Genomic DNA, 15,880 nt, shown 5'->3' with positions numbered 1-15,880 from the left:
CAGTGCTGGCTGGATATGGGTTTCTGCCAATGTTTCTGGACCCTGCTCATCTAGACTACCTGCAGGGTACACTTGCAGTGCATCTAAATAATTAAGTCAGAGGTTTAAATATGCAAAACATGCAGTGCAATCTAGTAAGTTTTGTTTGTTTTTTAAGAAATTGGAACTGCTTAGTTCTGGCTGCTGAATCTTGCTCGAAAGGGGAGGGCAGGGCAGGGCAGGGTATTGCTTTCGCCTCTGAATTGCGTCCCTCCCTAGAAATGGCCGCCTTTCAGGGAAGATGACACGATCGCTGCTGCATTATGTAGCGTGCTCTGAAATTCGTGGGTTGTCTTCTATGAGGCACTTTGTTGTGATAATATTAATACACAAGCTGTCGTCATCTGGCAACAACTGCAAAGCCATTTTCCTTAAGAAATCACTCAGCATGGCAGCTCTGTTTCCTAACATGCAGGCCCACGTCTGACTTCTAATCCGGCATCAGAAACTACTCCCCTTCCTTGAGCTACAGACTAATATTAAATGTTTTATTTGTATATTCCAGGTAATGTATTAGAGAGCTTGGGCAAGGGGCATTACAGTCAAACTCCTCTAGCAGCATATACATGAAACAAATGAGTAACTAACATCCCCTCCACACTGTATTTGCTAATAGCATTTGCTGTCGGCACCACATCCATGCTGAAATCTGCATTTAAGTTTTCTAACGTCAGCCAGCATATGTGAATTAGGCTGATTGCCTTGTACGAGCCCCAAGTGATAGGTTGCTAGTGACTTTCTTCCCAAGTCAACAAAAGCGAAAGTCACGAGGATAATGCAAAAATGCTCTAGGCCAGCGTATGTTCAACTGAAGAGGACTCACATATGCTGGATGGCACAGTGCTGGAGCAAGACTAACTGAGCAGCCTCTGCGACGCAGGCCTGAGGGATTAATCTAATACTGTGTCTAGATGCTAATACAATAATGGTTCTTTGTGGCATTAGGAGGAATCACGAGACCAGCTCTGAGATGTCATTGCCTGGCAGTTGTAGGGAGTGCTGGCCTTGATCTCTTGAATAAAGAGAAATAACTCGTCTCTTGGTTTCAGCATTAAAGCTGCTGAGGGACAGTGAAAATACAGCGAACCAGCCCCTTGTTTTGGTGAGAGCTCATCAGGGAACAGCCTGTTACCTCTGTTGTTGAGTCTAGGAAGAGTTGAGGGAACAAGAGTTATCTGGAAAAGGATAATCGCTTTTCCTCTAGTTTTCCAGGAGGTGTACAGTGTGATGCCCCAATGCCAACAGGAGATAGGACACTCAGGTCTACAATACCAAGGCTATAAATCCACATTTCCAGGGCCGCAGCTTACCCTGATGAAGTCCCTATCATCAGTGGGACTGGGATTTTAATATAAAGAGTCACTGCAAAACCTGCTGAAGCCAGTGAAACGATTTGTATCAGTTTCAGCAGACTCGCTTTCATCTCTCTTGCCAGGTTAGCACACACAAAGCTGTTGGGCCTGATCCTGACCTAACCCCAGTGCCAGAGGGGGAAACTCCCTCCCACTCAGCACATTTGTGCCCGTGAAAACTGGCACCAAGCAAAGCGGAGCCAAGCGGAGCAAGTTTACTCACAGGAATCAGCACTTTGCCAGCTTATTAGTGCCTGTGGGTTGGAGTCCCAGGTGAATTAGTTGTAGCAAGGGTTTTGGCTGCTGTTCCTGCAGATAGGAGACCCTAACAGTGTGAGGCAGGACTCTTCCCCCCACAACCAGTCTGGAGATGCCGGGTGTCCTCTCCACGGCTCCAACGCTTGAGACGGTCTTGGATGAGGACCACGACCCGTCCCGCCTTCTCCCCACGCCAAGGTGCCTGGGCTGCGCACCATGCCAGCGCCGCACGTCCCGGGGCCCTCTCTGCCGCCTCCCTCCCCAGCCTCCGGGTGCCACCGGAGGAGGACGTGGGCATGACGAGGAGAAGGGGAGGGAGACGTGAAGAGCGGCTCTCTGCCAGGGCCCGAGGCCCGAGGTGCGCCCACGTCCCCCTCCAGGCATAGTGGCTCACGCAAGACCTCACCGAAGTGGGCTGCGAGGAGGCGCCAGGCAGCCGGGCCGGGGCCCGTACGGCATTGGGAGGGGACCCAAAGGCACTGCGCCACGTGGAGACCCCAATCCCCTCCTCACCGCGCCGTGAGGGGACACCAAAGCCCCCCATATGGTGCTACGAGGGGACCCCAGAGATCCCCCGTACCCCACCACGAGGGGACCCCAGAGGCCCCCCAGGTGACCCAAGGGCCCCCACACCGCGCCATGAGGGGACACAAATGGCGCTACGAGGGGACCCCAGAGGCCCCCCCCCCCCAAGTGACCCAAGGGCTCCCACACCGCGCCACGAGGGGACACCGCAGGCGACCCCACACCATGAGGGCACCCAAGGGCCCCCGGGCCCTGAGGGCACCCAAAGACCGAGGAGACCCCGGGTCCCCCCCCCCGCGCCGAGGCGGCGGGAGGAGGAGGCGGGAGGAGGAGGCGGGAAGGGGAGGGGAGGGGAGGGGAGGAGGCCGCGCCGGGCCCCGCCGCGCCGCGCCGCCCACATAAGGCGGAGGCAGCGCAGGCCGCTCCCGTGTGGCGGCGGCGGCGGCGGAGACTCCGGTTCCCGCTCGAGCTGCGGCTCCGGCAGGGCCCGGGCTGCGCGGGCGGCGGCGGCATCATCATCATGGAGCTGGGCTGGCTGCTGTGGGGCGCGGCGCTGCTGCTGGGGCTCCACGTCCTCACGGAGCTCAGCGCCGCCGCCAACTTCGCCGTGCGCCTCGGCTTCTACTACCTGCTCTGCGTGCTGGGCTCGGCGCTCACGGCGCCCGTCTGCGTCCTCGTCAACGGCGGCCGCACCGTGAAGAACATGAGGCGAGTGCCCGAGCCCTCCCCGGCGGAGTTTCCTTATCTCTCCTTCCCGCCCCGAGTCACCCAGCCGCAGGGAGCTTCTCCTGGAAGGAGCCGCTGGCGCGGGGGTCCAGGGGGGCCGGGAAGGGAGGCTCCTCGCCTGGGTTGGGAGAGCGGCTCGGAGGCCGGGAGGGAGCCGGGGTGGCTCCTGCCCTCTGGAAAGCGGCGTGTTTCCCCCACCTCCCCCTTCCCCATCCGCCTTAAAAGCGGGGCATCGCTGTCCGGAGGTGGCGGGTCGCCGTGTGCCGGACCCGGGTCCCGCAGGAGGCCTGGAGCGAGGAGGAGCTGTGCCCGCCGCAGCGGGCCAGGGCGCCTCGGGGGCACGTGGCTTCTCCAGAAACTCCTAATTTCCCTGATAGGAGCTCCTTCAAGGAAGGAAGGAAGGAAAAATCTCCTTGCACTTGGCCTGACCCCTGGTGCTCCCCTCCGGTCGTTGGAGCGGCGCTGGCAGCACTCGCGGGCAGAGCTGGGCAGCGGCTTTCTTGGTCTGTGACCCTGGGAAGCTTCTGAACCCGAAACGGATACGAGGGGGGAAGTAATGAAAGATTTAATGTCCGGGGCGAGTGAAACACAAACTCAGTAGATCAGTTTCAGGCCCGACCTCTGCGTGGCCGTCAAGGGTGTATTGGATGCTAGGAGGCCTCCTGCCTGGAGAAGTGGCCAAGAGCCTCCTTCTCCCTGGGTTGGAAATAGCAGTGCCTTGGGTGGCCGTCCCCGTGGCTGCGGCGTTGCCCCTCGGCTTGCGGAGGATGCCGCAGGACAGGAGGTGCGGTGGGGAGCGTCTCCGGCCAGTGCTGCGTCCTCTGGGTTTAGAGCCCCACGTAAAGATGAAACCACTTGGGAGCAACAGGGACACGAAAGGTGCCTGGGCAATGCTGGGCTGCAAGTGCAGCGCAGATTTGGGGAAAGCTATACAGTTGGGTTTTTTACCTCTAGAAGCAGAGTTTGTGCCAGGAGAGCTGCCTGGTGACAGGCGGTATTTAGTACACGTGCTGGGTGTGGAGTGGCTGCATCTACCTGGAGATTGAGGGCAATCTTGATTGAGGGTGTTGTAAGCAACGCGTGGCAGCCGAGGAGCTGCCGGAGGCCTGCTGATGGCTGTGTGGGCTTGCTGCATGGCTCCCTTGAAAAGCTGTGAGGCATCGAGGCTGGTGGCTGAGGAGCTCCTGGAGAAGAGCAGCTCCTGTGTTATGTGAAGGCAAGGAGCATTTTTAGAGCAGGATTAGCACTTCTGCTGCAGGTGGCACAGGAGGACTTGAGCTCCTGGTGGCTGCAGGCCCCACTGCCAGCCTTGCTTCATTCTTCTGTAGGCAACTTTTTACTTACTGCAAGAGTTTGTGTCCAGACTAAATAATAATGGTAGGGGGAATCTCCTGGGGAAAAGGGGGAGCCTTAGTACATCCTTTTGATTCAAAGGTTGGGCTGAGGCTCAACCAGTGGCGCAGGACTTTGCTTGTCACATGCATGCATGCTTGTTGCATGCAGCTGTTAGCGTAGGGGTTTCTGGGTGGAGCAAGCGCTGTGCTGGAGAGGAAGTGTGGTGCAGAGTACAGACTGTACATCCGTGTGGGTTTCTGCCCTGCCCTCAGGAGTCAGTGGTCTGAGGTTGCTCTGATAGTGTGTCCGCAGGGGCTAGAAGTAGCAGTTTGCTCTGGGATCTCTCATCTAGCTCTGTCTTGATCCCCTTGAGCTGCTCAGGAGCAGCTTTCCAACACAAGGGCTCCTCCCAGAAGTCAACAACCAGCTCTGCAACTAAGAGAGTCTGCAGTGTCAGTTATGCAGGCACTCTTTTTCCCAAAACTTTCCAAGTCTTCTGTAAATTTAGAAATAAATGCTTTGGGAACAAGGGCTCCTTGCAGTGAATAATTTGCATGTTGAAACTCAGAGCTGGATTTTGGCAAGAACCATAATTTTCCTGTGACTTAAACGCATTGTTTCCATGTGCTGGCAGTGGCTGATGATCGCTGTCATGTATCCCAGCTCCTGGGAGGTCTGTGATTGAGGTGCTCTAATAAGCTCCTTATTCCTACCACATCCCAGACTGTTTGTCCAGGCTCAGGGAAGGGGTTGGAGCAGAGCACATGCCACTGGATAGACGGGTAACAGCTTCTCTGACCAGTCCAGAACACCCTGTCCTTGCTGTGCTTCTGACTGCCAAGCCGGAGTGACTTGGAAGAGGTTGCCCTCAGTGTCTGACAGAGATAGGTTTGTTTATTGAGTGGCAAAACCTCTTGTGAGAGTTGCCAATCTGGTAAGCAGCCCACATTAACCCTTCAGGATAGAGTAACCTGAAGGTTTGTCACAGCCTGGAGCACAGCATATGAAATGCACTGCTGGATTTCAGATTAAAGTTATTACAGATGCACTGAAAAGGCACTTTCTCTCTGTTCTCCACTCGCTCCTCGTGTCTGGTGATAAGGTCATCAGATTTAAAACTCTCTATGGCTGTGACTGCGCTGAGTCAGGATCTTTCCTATTAGCAGTGAACGTGCTTGGCAGCTGGAGGAGAGTAGGGTCCATCTGCTTAACCCTGTGGACAGATAAGGTGGCCAGTTCAGCAGGTCTGCCGGTTGCCCAGTTCTTACTCGTTTGTGAGCTCTGCCCCTTTGTTTCTGTCAGCTGCTCAGACCACATCTTGTGCAAGGAAACGCTCACTCCTTACTGGCAGGGGGAAGCTGGATGTTTTGCTCTTGAGTAATGTGTAACCAACCTCTCCCAGCAGCTTCAGAGCAGTGCGACTTCCAGAGCAGTGACCTCTTCTTTGGTTGGCAGTCAGAAGGGAGGAGAAGTGGGATTTAGGTCAGTCTGGCGTGGCATCCACCATGACCTCACCAGTTCATGTCACCATGGCTTTTTTAACCGGTCTCCGCACTTCTCTATGCAGTTTGGACTCCCGTAACCCCTGCTCTGGCCTGCAGCGCTCAGGAATGTGGCAGCCTGCGCCCTTCGCCGTGTCCTTTCCCTGGGTGTGGCTGTAACCTTTGCAGCAGCTCTGAATGCCGAGGGACTGATAGCAGCAGTGTCGCTCAGCCGTGTTACCTGCGGGCACTGGCCTGGCCTGAACTCTAGTGTCAAAGCCAGCGCCCGGGCGGTCTGGGTGGTGGGGAGTGAGCTGGGGGCAAGTCACCTTGGCAGAAGTGGTGGAGGAGCTGATGGCAGGGATGGGGATACTCGGCACAGCTTGCCAGAAAGGGTTGTCTACCAAGCAGGCCATCAAAGAGCGTTCCCCAGAGACCTCCCAGGTGAGTCGCTGAGTCCCTGGCTCTGGCAGGGGCAGACCCCTGGGACACAACCCCCTTCTCCCAGTTCCCTTGGAAGCAGTAAGCATGGGGGTCAAAAGCCTGCTCTCACACTGCCGAGTCTCTTGCCTTACCTTTCTGCCCTTACACCTGGGAGGAAAGCTGCCCCCAGGGGTGCTGCAGGGCAGATTGCCCCACGCATGTTTCCTGGCCCTGAGGGAGAACAGGTCCTGGGAGCTGCTGCTCCTCTGCCCAGCCAGGATGAGAAGCACAGCCAAGCAGACACTTTTTTTTTTTCTTTCTTTCAGCTCTTGCCTCCTACTCCAAGTCACAGATGCTTTCTGGGCTGATGGTGCTGTGTAGCCTTCCAGCAGGACACTGGTGGGGGAGAAGCTGAAATTGTCCCTCAGTGCCCTTCTGTGGGGAGCAAAGCTGTGTCCCCTCTCTGGCAGGGAGAAGATGGGCCCCTGAGGCAGTGCATCAGGTGCTTGCTGGAGGGCAGGTTACCTCCCAGGAGCTGTCCCCCTGCTTTAGGGGAGGACAGAGCTTGTGTCTGCTCCTGGAAGGCTTTGTTCATGTGCAAGTTACTCTGCCTCCTGTCCTGGCAAGCGGTCCTCCCCTGCCCAAAATAGCCTTTGCATGCTGCCAGCTTCTGGCTTGTCCTTTGGCCCAGCTGGAGGATCCCCAGGTCCCCTCAGTCTGGGGGTGGCATAGATGGACCCTGCTTCTCAGGCTGTTGGGGTCTCTGCTGGCAAGTCTGAGCTGGGAGTGCACAGCAAGGGCATTGGAGCCAGCTAGATGCCATGGCTGATCTGTGTGGAGCTGCTGGTGTCTCCTGCCAGCTGACCCCCCTCCAACTCTCAGGTGCATGGGGGAAGAACCTGGCAGTGTTGTGGACAGAACTGCAGTTCCACTGACAGGCCTAAGCTCTTGGCTTGAAGATGCATTTGCCCAGGGTACCTCACCCCCTCTGCCAAGCTGTCCTGGGAGCATCCCCCCATTGCTGCATGCATCCCTCCTTCATATAAGGAAGTGGTTCTCGCTCCTGCTACTTTCATTCTCTTTTCTTGGACTCCCCTGGGGTAACAATGCTTCATGTTTCTTAGCATTGTTAAGTGGCATCTTCTGGTAGTGCAAGGAGCAAAATTAACATAGCTCTCCTTGGATGAACGGTGTGTAGCCTAATAAGCACATGCTGGAGAGCAGCAGCTGATGGAAGAGCTGTTTGAACAGCATGTGAGGCTCTTCTGATTGCAGCAGAGAAACTTTGTTAGCACTGGACTAGACTACAGCCACAGCACAAAGGGAAACGAACGGCGCCAAATCAAATGGATAGGACTGGTAGCAGGAGGAATGATCCCTGATCCAGCAGTGTCTCCCTCCTGGGCTTTGGAGGGCTTTCAGTTTGCCCTATGTTCACAGGGCTTTTGCAGCTGGACTAAGCCAGACTTGCGTCTTTGGAAGAGCCCATGGTGGAGAACACCACTTTCATAGGAACAGCAACAGTAGCTGACCTGCTTGGCACTGTGGTCCAGATAGGCTTGTCTCGGAGTGAGCTGGGCAATGTTGTTGCTGCAGCCAGGTCGTGGGGTGATGCTGTCAGCTTGTAGGAACCATGGACCATCAAATCTGGCTGTACTGGCCTCAGAGTTACAATTGACCTTCCCTAGGATTCCAGTAAAAGTCCCATACTGGGACAGGATAGGGCTTAGCACACAACTAAAGCACCTTGAGCACATGGGACCAGCCATGATTGGATGTGGACACCTGGGTGAACCACAGGACAGATAAGATTGAGGGCTCCTTTGTGGTAGAGCTATTTTTTCTTTTTACTTTTTTTTGCCTATTTCCATGCACCTGGTGCTGTACACTGTGTCCAACCCCATCCTGTTCCTGCTCTGCTGCTGTCTAATTGCTCTTTTCTTCTGCAGAATCATCAAAGCTGTGGTCAAGACCTTCAAGTATTTCTTTGGCCTGAGGTTTGAGGTGAAAGGACTGGAGAACTTTGAGGTGGAGGGCCCTGCTATCATTGTGTCCAACCACCAGAGCGTCCTCGATATGATGGGTGAGGAGCTACTTGGAGGGAGAGGAGAAGTTCTCCTGTTTGATGTGTGCAGGATTTCCCTGGTGGGACTCCTGGCCAAGCTGCCCCACTTCCCTGACCAGTCTGTACTGCAGATCCAGCCTGTCCAGCTCTCTCTATTGACACTAGTTAACAGGAGGGGTTTCCTTCTACCTGGGGTGCAACATGTGGGTGAGAGCTCCAGGTGCTGCTTGGCTTCTGGTGCTTCTAGGCACCCCTTCACAGCCTTGACTTCCTGGCAGCTTGAGTGGCCTAGCCCCATGTCAGCGTGCTGGGCAGCCAGGCCTGAGAGGTGGCCTAGCAGGGCACCCCAGGGCTGAGGAGTGAGCTGGCTTCCAGTGCACTGCACAGCCTGTCCTCACAGCCATGTTCAGCCTTTCCAGAGCCCAGACCCTGGTGTGGTTAATGGGTGTTAAATGTGGTGCTGCATTGCTTCCTGAGGGGTCCTGCTGTGACCCTCAACCATCCTTCCCCATAGTTCTCCTCAAGACCAGCCAGTCGCCTTGCTGACTGTGACAAAGGCCCGTTACTGCTGATATGTGCCAAATTTCCTTCTGCTCCATGCTGACAATAGCAGAAGCCAGCAGAGAAATGAGGCACTGGCCTCTCCCTGGTACTCCTCTCTCCACCTGGGAATGTGTGTGTTGCCCCTCTGAGTGCAGGCACTCACAGCTGGTGGGGTGGCTGCTGGGTCTCACCCTCTGCCCTCATGCTAGGGCTGATGGAGGTCCTGCCCGATGACTGTGTCCAGGTGGCCAAGAAGGAGCTGGTGTACGCCGGCCCTGTGGGGCTCATCATCTACCTAGGCGGTGTCATCTTCATCAACAGGAAGAGCACCGACAGTGCCAAGATGGTGATGGCTGAGGTGGCCAAGACCATGGCGGCTGAAAATGTGAGTAGAGTCATGGTCCTTGGCAGGGTGGCCCATGTCTGGGTGGGGTCTCCCAGGGGTGCTGCAGGGACATGTGGCACTGCTGGTGCTGGCTTGCCTGGGGTTGTTGCCACCTGTGGCTCTTGGCAAGGCCAACCAGTGATTCAGCCAGCAGGAAGGGAGCCCTGCGAGTGGCTTGCTGGAGCAAAGCTTTATTTCCCCACATGCAGGTGAAGGTGTGGGTGTACCCAGAGGGCACAAGGAACTGCACCGGGGACTTGCTGCCATTCAAGAAGGGAGCATTTCACCTTGCTGTACAGGCACAGGTAATGGGGCTTTGCACCTGCACAGGGCTGTAGATCCTGAAAAGTTTTTGCCATGATGTTGCAGGCTGGTCGTGCAGAGGCACAGTCTGTTTGCTTTGAAGTGTGCTGTATTCCCAGCATGTGACCTCCACTCCTCGGCTCAGGTGTCAAAAGCGCTGCCCAGCAGGAGCAGAGCCTCCTCCAGCCCCCTGCAGCTCTAGAGCCAGGTCCTCTGCGTTGGCTTTGCAGGCAGCTGTTTGGCCTGTTAACGCGGCGGTGCTGTGTCTGGTACCGCGTTCCTGGGAGTGCGGCTGCAGCACAGAGCTTGCTTCTAGCAGGCAGCCTGGCAAGCGCTGCACTTCATGAGCTTGCCCCAGGGGTCCCCAGAAGCTGTTGTGTCATATCTCAGTCCCCCAGGTTACAATAGCAAAGTGTTGATTTGGGATTGTTGGTGCTAGTGCGCTAGTGCAACGTCTGGGCTTGTGCTTCATGGAATTAGCCACTCCTTCCCAGACAGCCATATGGCGCTGCTGTGTATTGTCTTAAATGCCTTCTCTCTCCAAAGTGACAAGATCGGTGAGCAGTTAATGGAAGAGCGGGCAAACAGCTCCTTGGCCTTCCTACAGGCAGTGCTGGAGCTGTCAGCGCTCCTAAAGGAGCAGCGGTGCTTGTCAGGGCAGAGCTCTGGGCTCGTGCTGCCGTGGGATCCTGAATGCCTGCCCGTGCCTCTGGGGATGGGGACTGCTGCCTAGCTGGGACGAGGTGCCAGCCTGGGGGCGTGAGTGGGCCTGGCAGCAAGCAGCTCTGTGCTGTGCTTTGCCATCTCCCAGGCTGTGACAGCAAGCAGCTAGGTGGAAAGTTCCCAGAGCTGACTCTAGACCTTGGGAGAGGGGCTGAGCAAATCTGCCCGGGTTCTCCCAGTGGCAGGTCAGAGGAGGGGACTGCTCTGGAGCATCTGTCATGGGGCATGCTGCTGTCCCACCCGGCAAAGCCAGCTGCCCATCGGGGAGCTGTGGCTGCCTGAGCTAGCCGCTCTGCGGGAGGAGAGCCCTGGCAGGACAGGCTGGAAGGGCCTGCTGGGGACACATGTGCCTTGCCTTCCAGGACGTGCTCTGCCTCCATTCTCTGCAGGCCTGAGAGGAAACTGGTCTCCCTAAAAGAGGCCCTGTTAGAAGGGATTGTGGAAAAGGGAATACAGGCCAGATCTCTTGCTGGGTTTGGCTGGCCAAGCCCAGGATGTAGCCTGTGCTGTATCTTCCCTATTCCTCCTAGAGGTGACACAACCAAGGCTGCTAGAAGGAAAGAACAACAGTGGAAACAGTACCCACCTCTGCTTACACTGCCAGTGAGTCACTGACTGTAGTGACTTTATCAGCGTTAAAATAACACAGCTGTGTGCCTGCCCTCCTGGCCATGTCTCTGCCTGTCTGAGGCTTCTCTGGGAACAATTGCCAGCATTTGGTGACTTCCTTTTCTAGAAGCTGAAGCAATACCAGCAGGCCCGGCCTCTGTGTGTGCTTGTAAAACACAGTAAGGCTTGTTAAAACAAGAATCCTCCGATGGGTGCAGCCTGGAAACTACTGGGGCTTTGAAGGCTGGCCTGGGAGGAAGAGCCCTGAGGTCAAAGCATGACTTGGCCTTAGTGCCTTGAATGTCCCTGTTGTCCCTTGAGTTGCTGGGGAGTGGTTTAGCTTCCCCTTGACTCTGGACTGCTGCAGCCTTAGGGAGTGGGCCACACCGAGTCTTGTTTGTGGGGCTGTGCATGCAGCCGAGTCAGGTCAGCTCTGCTGCCTGGAGCCTGCTGCTCGTCTCTGGCCTGCCCAGGGTTTCCCTCTGCAGGGCTGAGATGCTGCAGAGGTGCTGCGGTACAAGTAACCCTTTTTTCTCCTCTTCCTTCCTGAGGTCCCAGTGATCCCTGTGGTGTATTCCTCCTTCACCACCTTCTATAACCCAAAGAAGAATCTCTTCACATCAGGTACCAAAGACTCTGAGGGCTTTATGGCCACTTGGAGGCAGGGTTGATGCCATATCTGTGCGGGGAGCCAGGAAGAAGGCAGTGTTGGGGTAAACAGGAGGCATCTCTGGGAGATATGTGGAGCATCTGTGTCAAAGCACTTGGCACCAGATCATGGGCTGGGCTAACTCAGGAAAGTGTAATTGAGTATGCCAAGGGATGCTTTTGTTTAAAATGGGGCACCACCTCTCCTGCACATAACCATCACAGCCCGTCATGTGGTGAGGGTAACACTTCTCTGGGAGCAGGGTTGTTCCCTCAGCTCTGGGAGTGCATCTGGATCAGCCCAGTCCCGCCTCGTGATGGCAGGGATCAAGCATGGTGGAAGGAGCAAGTGTGCTGTAGCTCCTGACCTTCCAAAGCAGGGACCCCTCTGCAAGCAAACCAAGGGAGTTTGTAGTGTCTATCTCTAAAGCTCGGAAGTCTGTTAGCATAAATGCGGGGCAGAAGACTGGCTTTCTGCCAGCTTGGGGTGGTAACTCCTCTTCCCTTGGCAGGCCCCTGGCACTAGTGGGTTTGGCTTCTAGGTGCTTCCCTCATTCAGAGGAGCTCTATTTTAGGGGAGCGATTTCTCCCTCTGCCTGCTCCCTGCCTGGCTTGCTGGAGACAGCCAAGGGTAGGAGGGCTGGGGGGAGGATGCCTGGTGCAGGCTGTGCCCAGCAGGACCCTGGAGCTGAGTGGGGCTGAGGGCTTGCAGCCCTGTGCTCCCACCTGCTCTCTTGGCTGGCAGTTGAGGGCAGAGTAGTGATCCCAGCCTTGGAAAGGGGCACGCTTTGGCTGGGTTGTCTGGACGAGAGTGCTGCAGGGTGAGGCGGGGCTCTGGAGCTGCTCTGGCAGGAGTACTGGATTTCAAGGGTCTTCCTCAGAGAAGAGTTTCTTTGAAGTCCTGGAAGTGTCAATTAACCCTCGATATGGAGCAGCTCCCTTAGCAAGAGGTCTCTTGCTGGTTTGAGTGCTTGAGAAGCCAGCAGGGCTGGTGTGGGTGTGATGAGACCGGGCTGGTGCAGGGAGGCCTGACCAAAGGTGAGCAGTAGTGGGTACCACTTGGTGCAGCGCTTGGATCTGTTTAGCCGAGATATTGAGGTGTGTGTAAAAGCCCAGCGCTACAGAGCAGGGCCACCCATGAGAGCAGCGATTCCTGCAGCAGCTGGGGTGAGCCCTGATACGTGACCTTATGCACTGGTGGTGCTGGGTGGGACATTGGTGTGCTCGTAGGGCTGAGCCCCTCTCGAGTAGGGAGGCCTCACCTGGCCCAAAGTGAAATAGTCTCCAAACCTGCAGCAGAACAAGGGCAGCCTCTTCTCCTGTCCTGCCCTGCAGGCTGGTGCACAGGGGAAATGCTCTGCCTGGTGTCAGGCTGCAGTTGGTGTGTCCCTGCAGAGCTGTCCTAGCTGCCCTGAGAGCATCTGCTCTCAATGTCAGTCTCTCTGCTAGGAGAGACTAGCACTCAACCAGGTGGCTTTCCTCCCTGTTCTGGAGAGAGACATCTCCCTTCAAAGGATTAGACATGATACAAGGCCAAAGGGCTTTCCCAGCACGTGTTGCTTTAGAGCAAATCCCTTCAAAGAGCCCCGCTGCTGTCACCCTGCCTAGACTGTGGGATGTGGGGAGTCTCAGCTTGGCAGGGCAGGCACACAGGGGACAAGAATTACCCAGCCACCAGGTTTGGCTTCAGGGAACCCTCTGATGGGAAACAAAGAACCCTGGGAAGGCTAGGTGCCTGCCACATGCTGGCATACATAGGCCTACTTTTGAGGTGGAAGTAAGCCATCTTTCCCATCTGAGACCAGTGCAGCCTCCATCTGGTCTCCGGGGATGGATTTCTGAAGCCCAGTGCCCTGAAGGCTGCGCTGGTGCTGTCTGGGGCAGGAGGAGCAGGTGTCCTGGCTGCGGGAGGGCAGAGAACAGCTCCTGTGGTGTGTGGATTTCTCACAGGCTTTCTCTTTTTCCCAGGCAAAATCAAGGTTGAGGTTCTGCCACCAATAGAGACCAAAGGTCTGACATCAGATGACGTCTCAGACCTCACGGACAGATGCTTTCATATTATGAGGGAGACCCTTTTCAAGCTATCAGGCCGCCCAGGCGAAGTGAAGGACTCTTCCTAGATGCTTCTCCAGTGGCGTCACCATGTGGTGGTGGCTGAAGGGGCCTGTCTGTTGCCAAATACCAAAGGGACTTCTCTTCTTCTGCAGTGACTTCTAACTCTGGGGATGCCACTGTCTGGTACGCATGGGGTGTCAAGCCAGTGCTGAGGTTTCCCACTGAGTGGATTTCTCTTGTGGGTTCATTATCTTGCAATGAAATGTCTCCTTTTTTCTGAGTTTCTCAGGCATCAAACTTGTGCTACCAAAGAGCTCAATGACCGGAGGTGAGTTCCCCCAGCTCAAATAGCTGGGATGGGCCAGTGACAAAACCTAGCTGACAGCTGGGCTTTGCCTCATGTGAGCATGTCCCCAGGCCCATGTTCCTGCAGGCTCAGTTAGGTGGTGATCTGGTTCTCTAATAGATGGAAAACTGCAGGGTAGCAGTTCTGGTCTGCACAGTCCTGACAACACTGCTTGCACAGGGCTGGGAATTGGCTGAAAAATCCAAACTCTGGATCTGACAGTGCTGCTCTCAACTGGCCTGCCAGCAAGGTGGTGGCACTTGGAGGCCAGGCCTGAGCTGTGGTTCTGCCAGTTCAACACCTCTGTATGCTGGGAGTGTGGTGTCCTCCGCTGGGTGGACCCAGGGCGTGGCAGAGCTCAAGGGCCATTTCTGGGGAAGGGCCCAGTGACTTTCCCTCCTTGAGAAACTCCCTTGGGTTACAGCAGGGTCTTGTGCTGCAGTTATGCACTGTGCAGACACTCTTGAGAAAAGTCTTTGCCTTTGGAAGAAAGAACCTAGAGCTGATAACTTCCTTAGGTTCAGCTGGGCTGGGAAGGGGAATGTGTGGGGCCAGTTAGCCTTAAAGTGTCTCTCAGGGCTTGATTTCCTTGTCTGTACAAGTGCCCTTGCTAATTGAGGGGTGCAGTAACAGAGAGGGAGGCAGCAGCCTGACCAAGCCAGCACGTGTAGTTTTGGAAGAATTTAGCCAAATGCTGTCCAGTCTTACCAGAAACTATCATCTGAATGAAACACCACACTTGCATTTCTGGCCTTCAGAGCCACCTGCTTGATAAGACCAACACAGATCTGCAAGTGAGCTGGTCTGTGTCGGGGTCCTGAGTGAACCTGTCCTCATCCCACGACTGGTTCACAGCGTAGCTCTGGGCACTGTGGGGTAGCACCTGCGTCTGGCTCAGTGCTTCCTTGGTGTCAGTAAACTGTGCTGCATACTTGCTGCTGGGGTGTTTGTTCAACCTCATCAGAGCAGGTGCCGTGGTGCCTGAGGTACCTGCTGCTCATGCTGCAAAGGGCTCTGTCACACTCATCTTACTGCTTGTTATGGTCAGTATTGGCCGAAAGATGGTGCCTCTCCCATGTGTCTTTGTGCTGATGTCAGTGGAGCTCCTGGTCTGCAAATCTTAAAATTCCTGAGGAGCCACAGGGTCGATGGGCTGCATGGTTTTCCACTTGTGGGAAATAGGCTCCTTCCTCTGTGAAGGAGCTTGGATAAGAGTTCCCCTTGACTCCATCCCCTGTGCTTTGGGGTGGCAGGCTAGCAGGGGTCTGGGTGCCTCCCTGGGAGCTGCAAAAGTGCTGATGCCCACAGCAAAGGAGCAGGGGTGGATCAAGCTTCCAGGCTGTAATCTCCTCCTCTAACTGGAGTGCCTCCCCCCAGTCCAGGGGGGCTTTAGCACTCTTGTAGGGAGTGCTGCCTTCAGACAAGCCCCTTCAGGCTACTCGGGTAACCAAGGCCGTTGTCTTTTGCAGCCTGTTTCTGGTTGTCATTTGGGGGGGGAATATGAGTCCTGACTGGAAAAGGCATTTGGTGCCCCAGCAGCTCTTGCAAAACCAGAAAGCCCCAAGGGAGGGGGCCCTCAGGCTGAGCAGGGCCACAGCTCAGAGCTATATCATCTCAGCGTTCCAACCTGGCACAGGACGGGGGGGGGGGGGGACTGAAACCAAACCAGCACTTCAAAAAATAGCAGACAAATGACTCTATGATGGAGGCTAAAACCCACGAAGGTCCAAAGAGTGCTCCTTGCCTCCTGGCTGTGGGGGGGAGAGACTGACTGCGGGAAGCTGGGCATCGTGGCCAAAGATAAGTGTCCCCTGTGCAACTCCTGTAGCATCTGTCCCCAGAAGGAGGGAGCAGTGTCCCTGTATGCAGTTGTCTGCTGTTCACTGTTATTGGGGTTGATAATAATGTATTTGCTTTTTAAAAGTACACCTTTGGTTATTTAAATAAAGGAGGCTCCTGGTCTTGTTGTGGGGGGTGGGAGCTGGGGGAGAAGAGCTGTTGTGGGAATAAAAATGGTGCTGACCCTTCACATCCTGCAGGGGTGGGCTTGGTAATCCAGAGGGA

At 55.6% G+C, this 15,880-nt stretch overlaps 1 protein-coding gene across 1 annotated transcript; it reads left to right on the top strand.

Moving 5' to 3' along the window:
- The first annotated feature begins 2,612 nt into the window (after positions 1-2,612).
- AGPAT2 (1-acylglycerol-3-phosphate O-acyltransferase 2) lies at positions 2,613-15,764 on the top strand. The gene is made up of 6 exons (XM_067309013.1): positions 2,613-2,882; positions 8,089-8,222; positions 8,957-9,132; positions 9,342-9,437; positions 11,319-11,391; positions 13,384-15,764. Exons 1-6 carry the CDS (start codon positions 2,695-2,697, stop codon positions 13,533-13,535), a joined length of 819 nt encoding a protein of 272 aa, XP_067165114.1. The 5' UTR covers positions 2,613-2,694; the 3' UTR covers positions 13,536-15,764.
- Positions 15,765-15,880: the final 116 nt, after the last annotated feature.

This window comes from Apteryx mantelli, chromosome 21 (genome assembly GCF_036417845.1).
Source record: "Apteryx mantelli isolate bAptMan1 chromosome 21, bAptMan1.hap1, whole genome shotgun sequence".
Taxonomy (NCBI): Eukaryota; Metazoa; Chordata; class Aves; order Apterygiformes; family Apterygidae; genus Apteryx; species Apteryx mantelli.
This window is presented reverse-complemented; position numbering and strand designations above follow the sequence as displayed.

What these genes read in the sequence shown, in the direction of transcription:
- AGPAT2 (XM_067309013.1), top strand. Translation starts at nt 2,695, where the DNA reads ATGGAGCTGGGCTGGCTGCTGTGGGGCGCGGCGCTGCTGCTGGGGCTC. An exon ending in AGACCATGGCGGCTGAAAAT is followed by an intron (nt 9,133 to 9,341) that starts GTGAGTAGAGTC and finishes CCCCACATGCAG; the next exon opens with GTGAAGGTGTGGGTGTACCC. An exon ending in ACCTTGCTGTACAGGCACAG is followed by an intron (nt 9,438 to 11,318) that starts GTAATGGGGCTT and finishes TTCCTTCCTGAG; the next exon opens with GTCCCAGTGATCCCTGTGGT.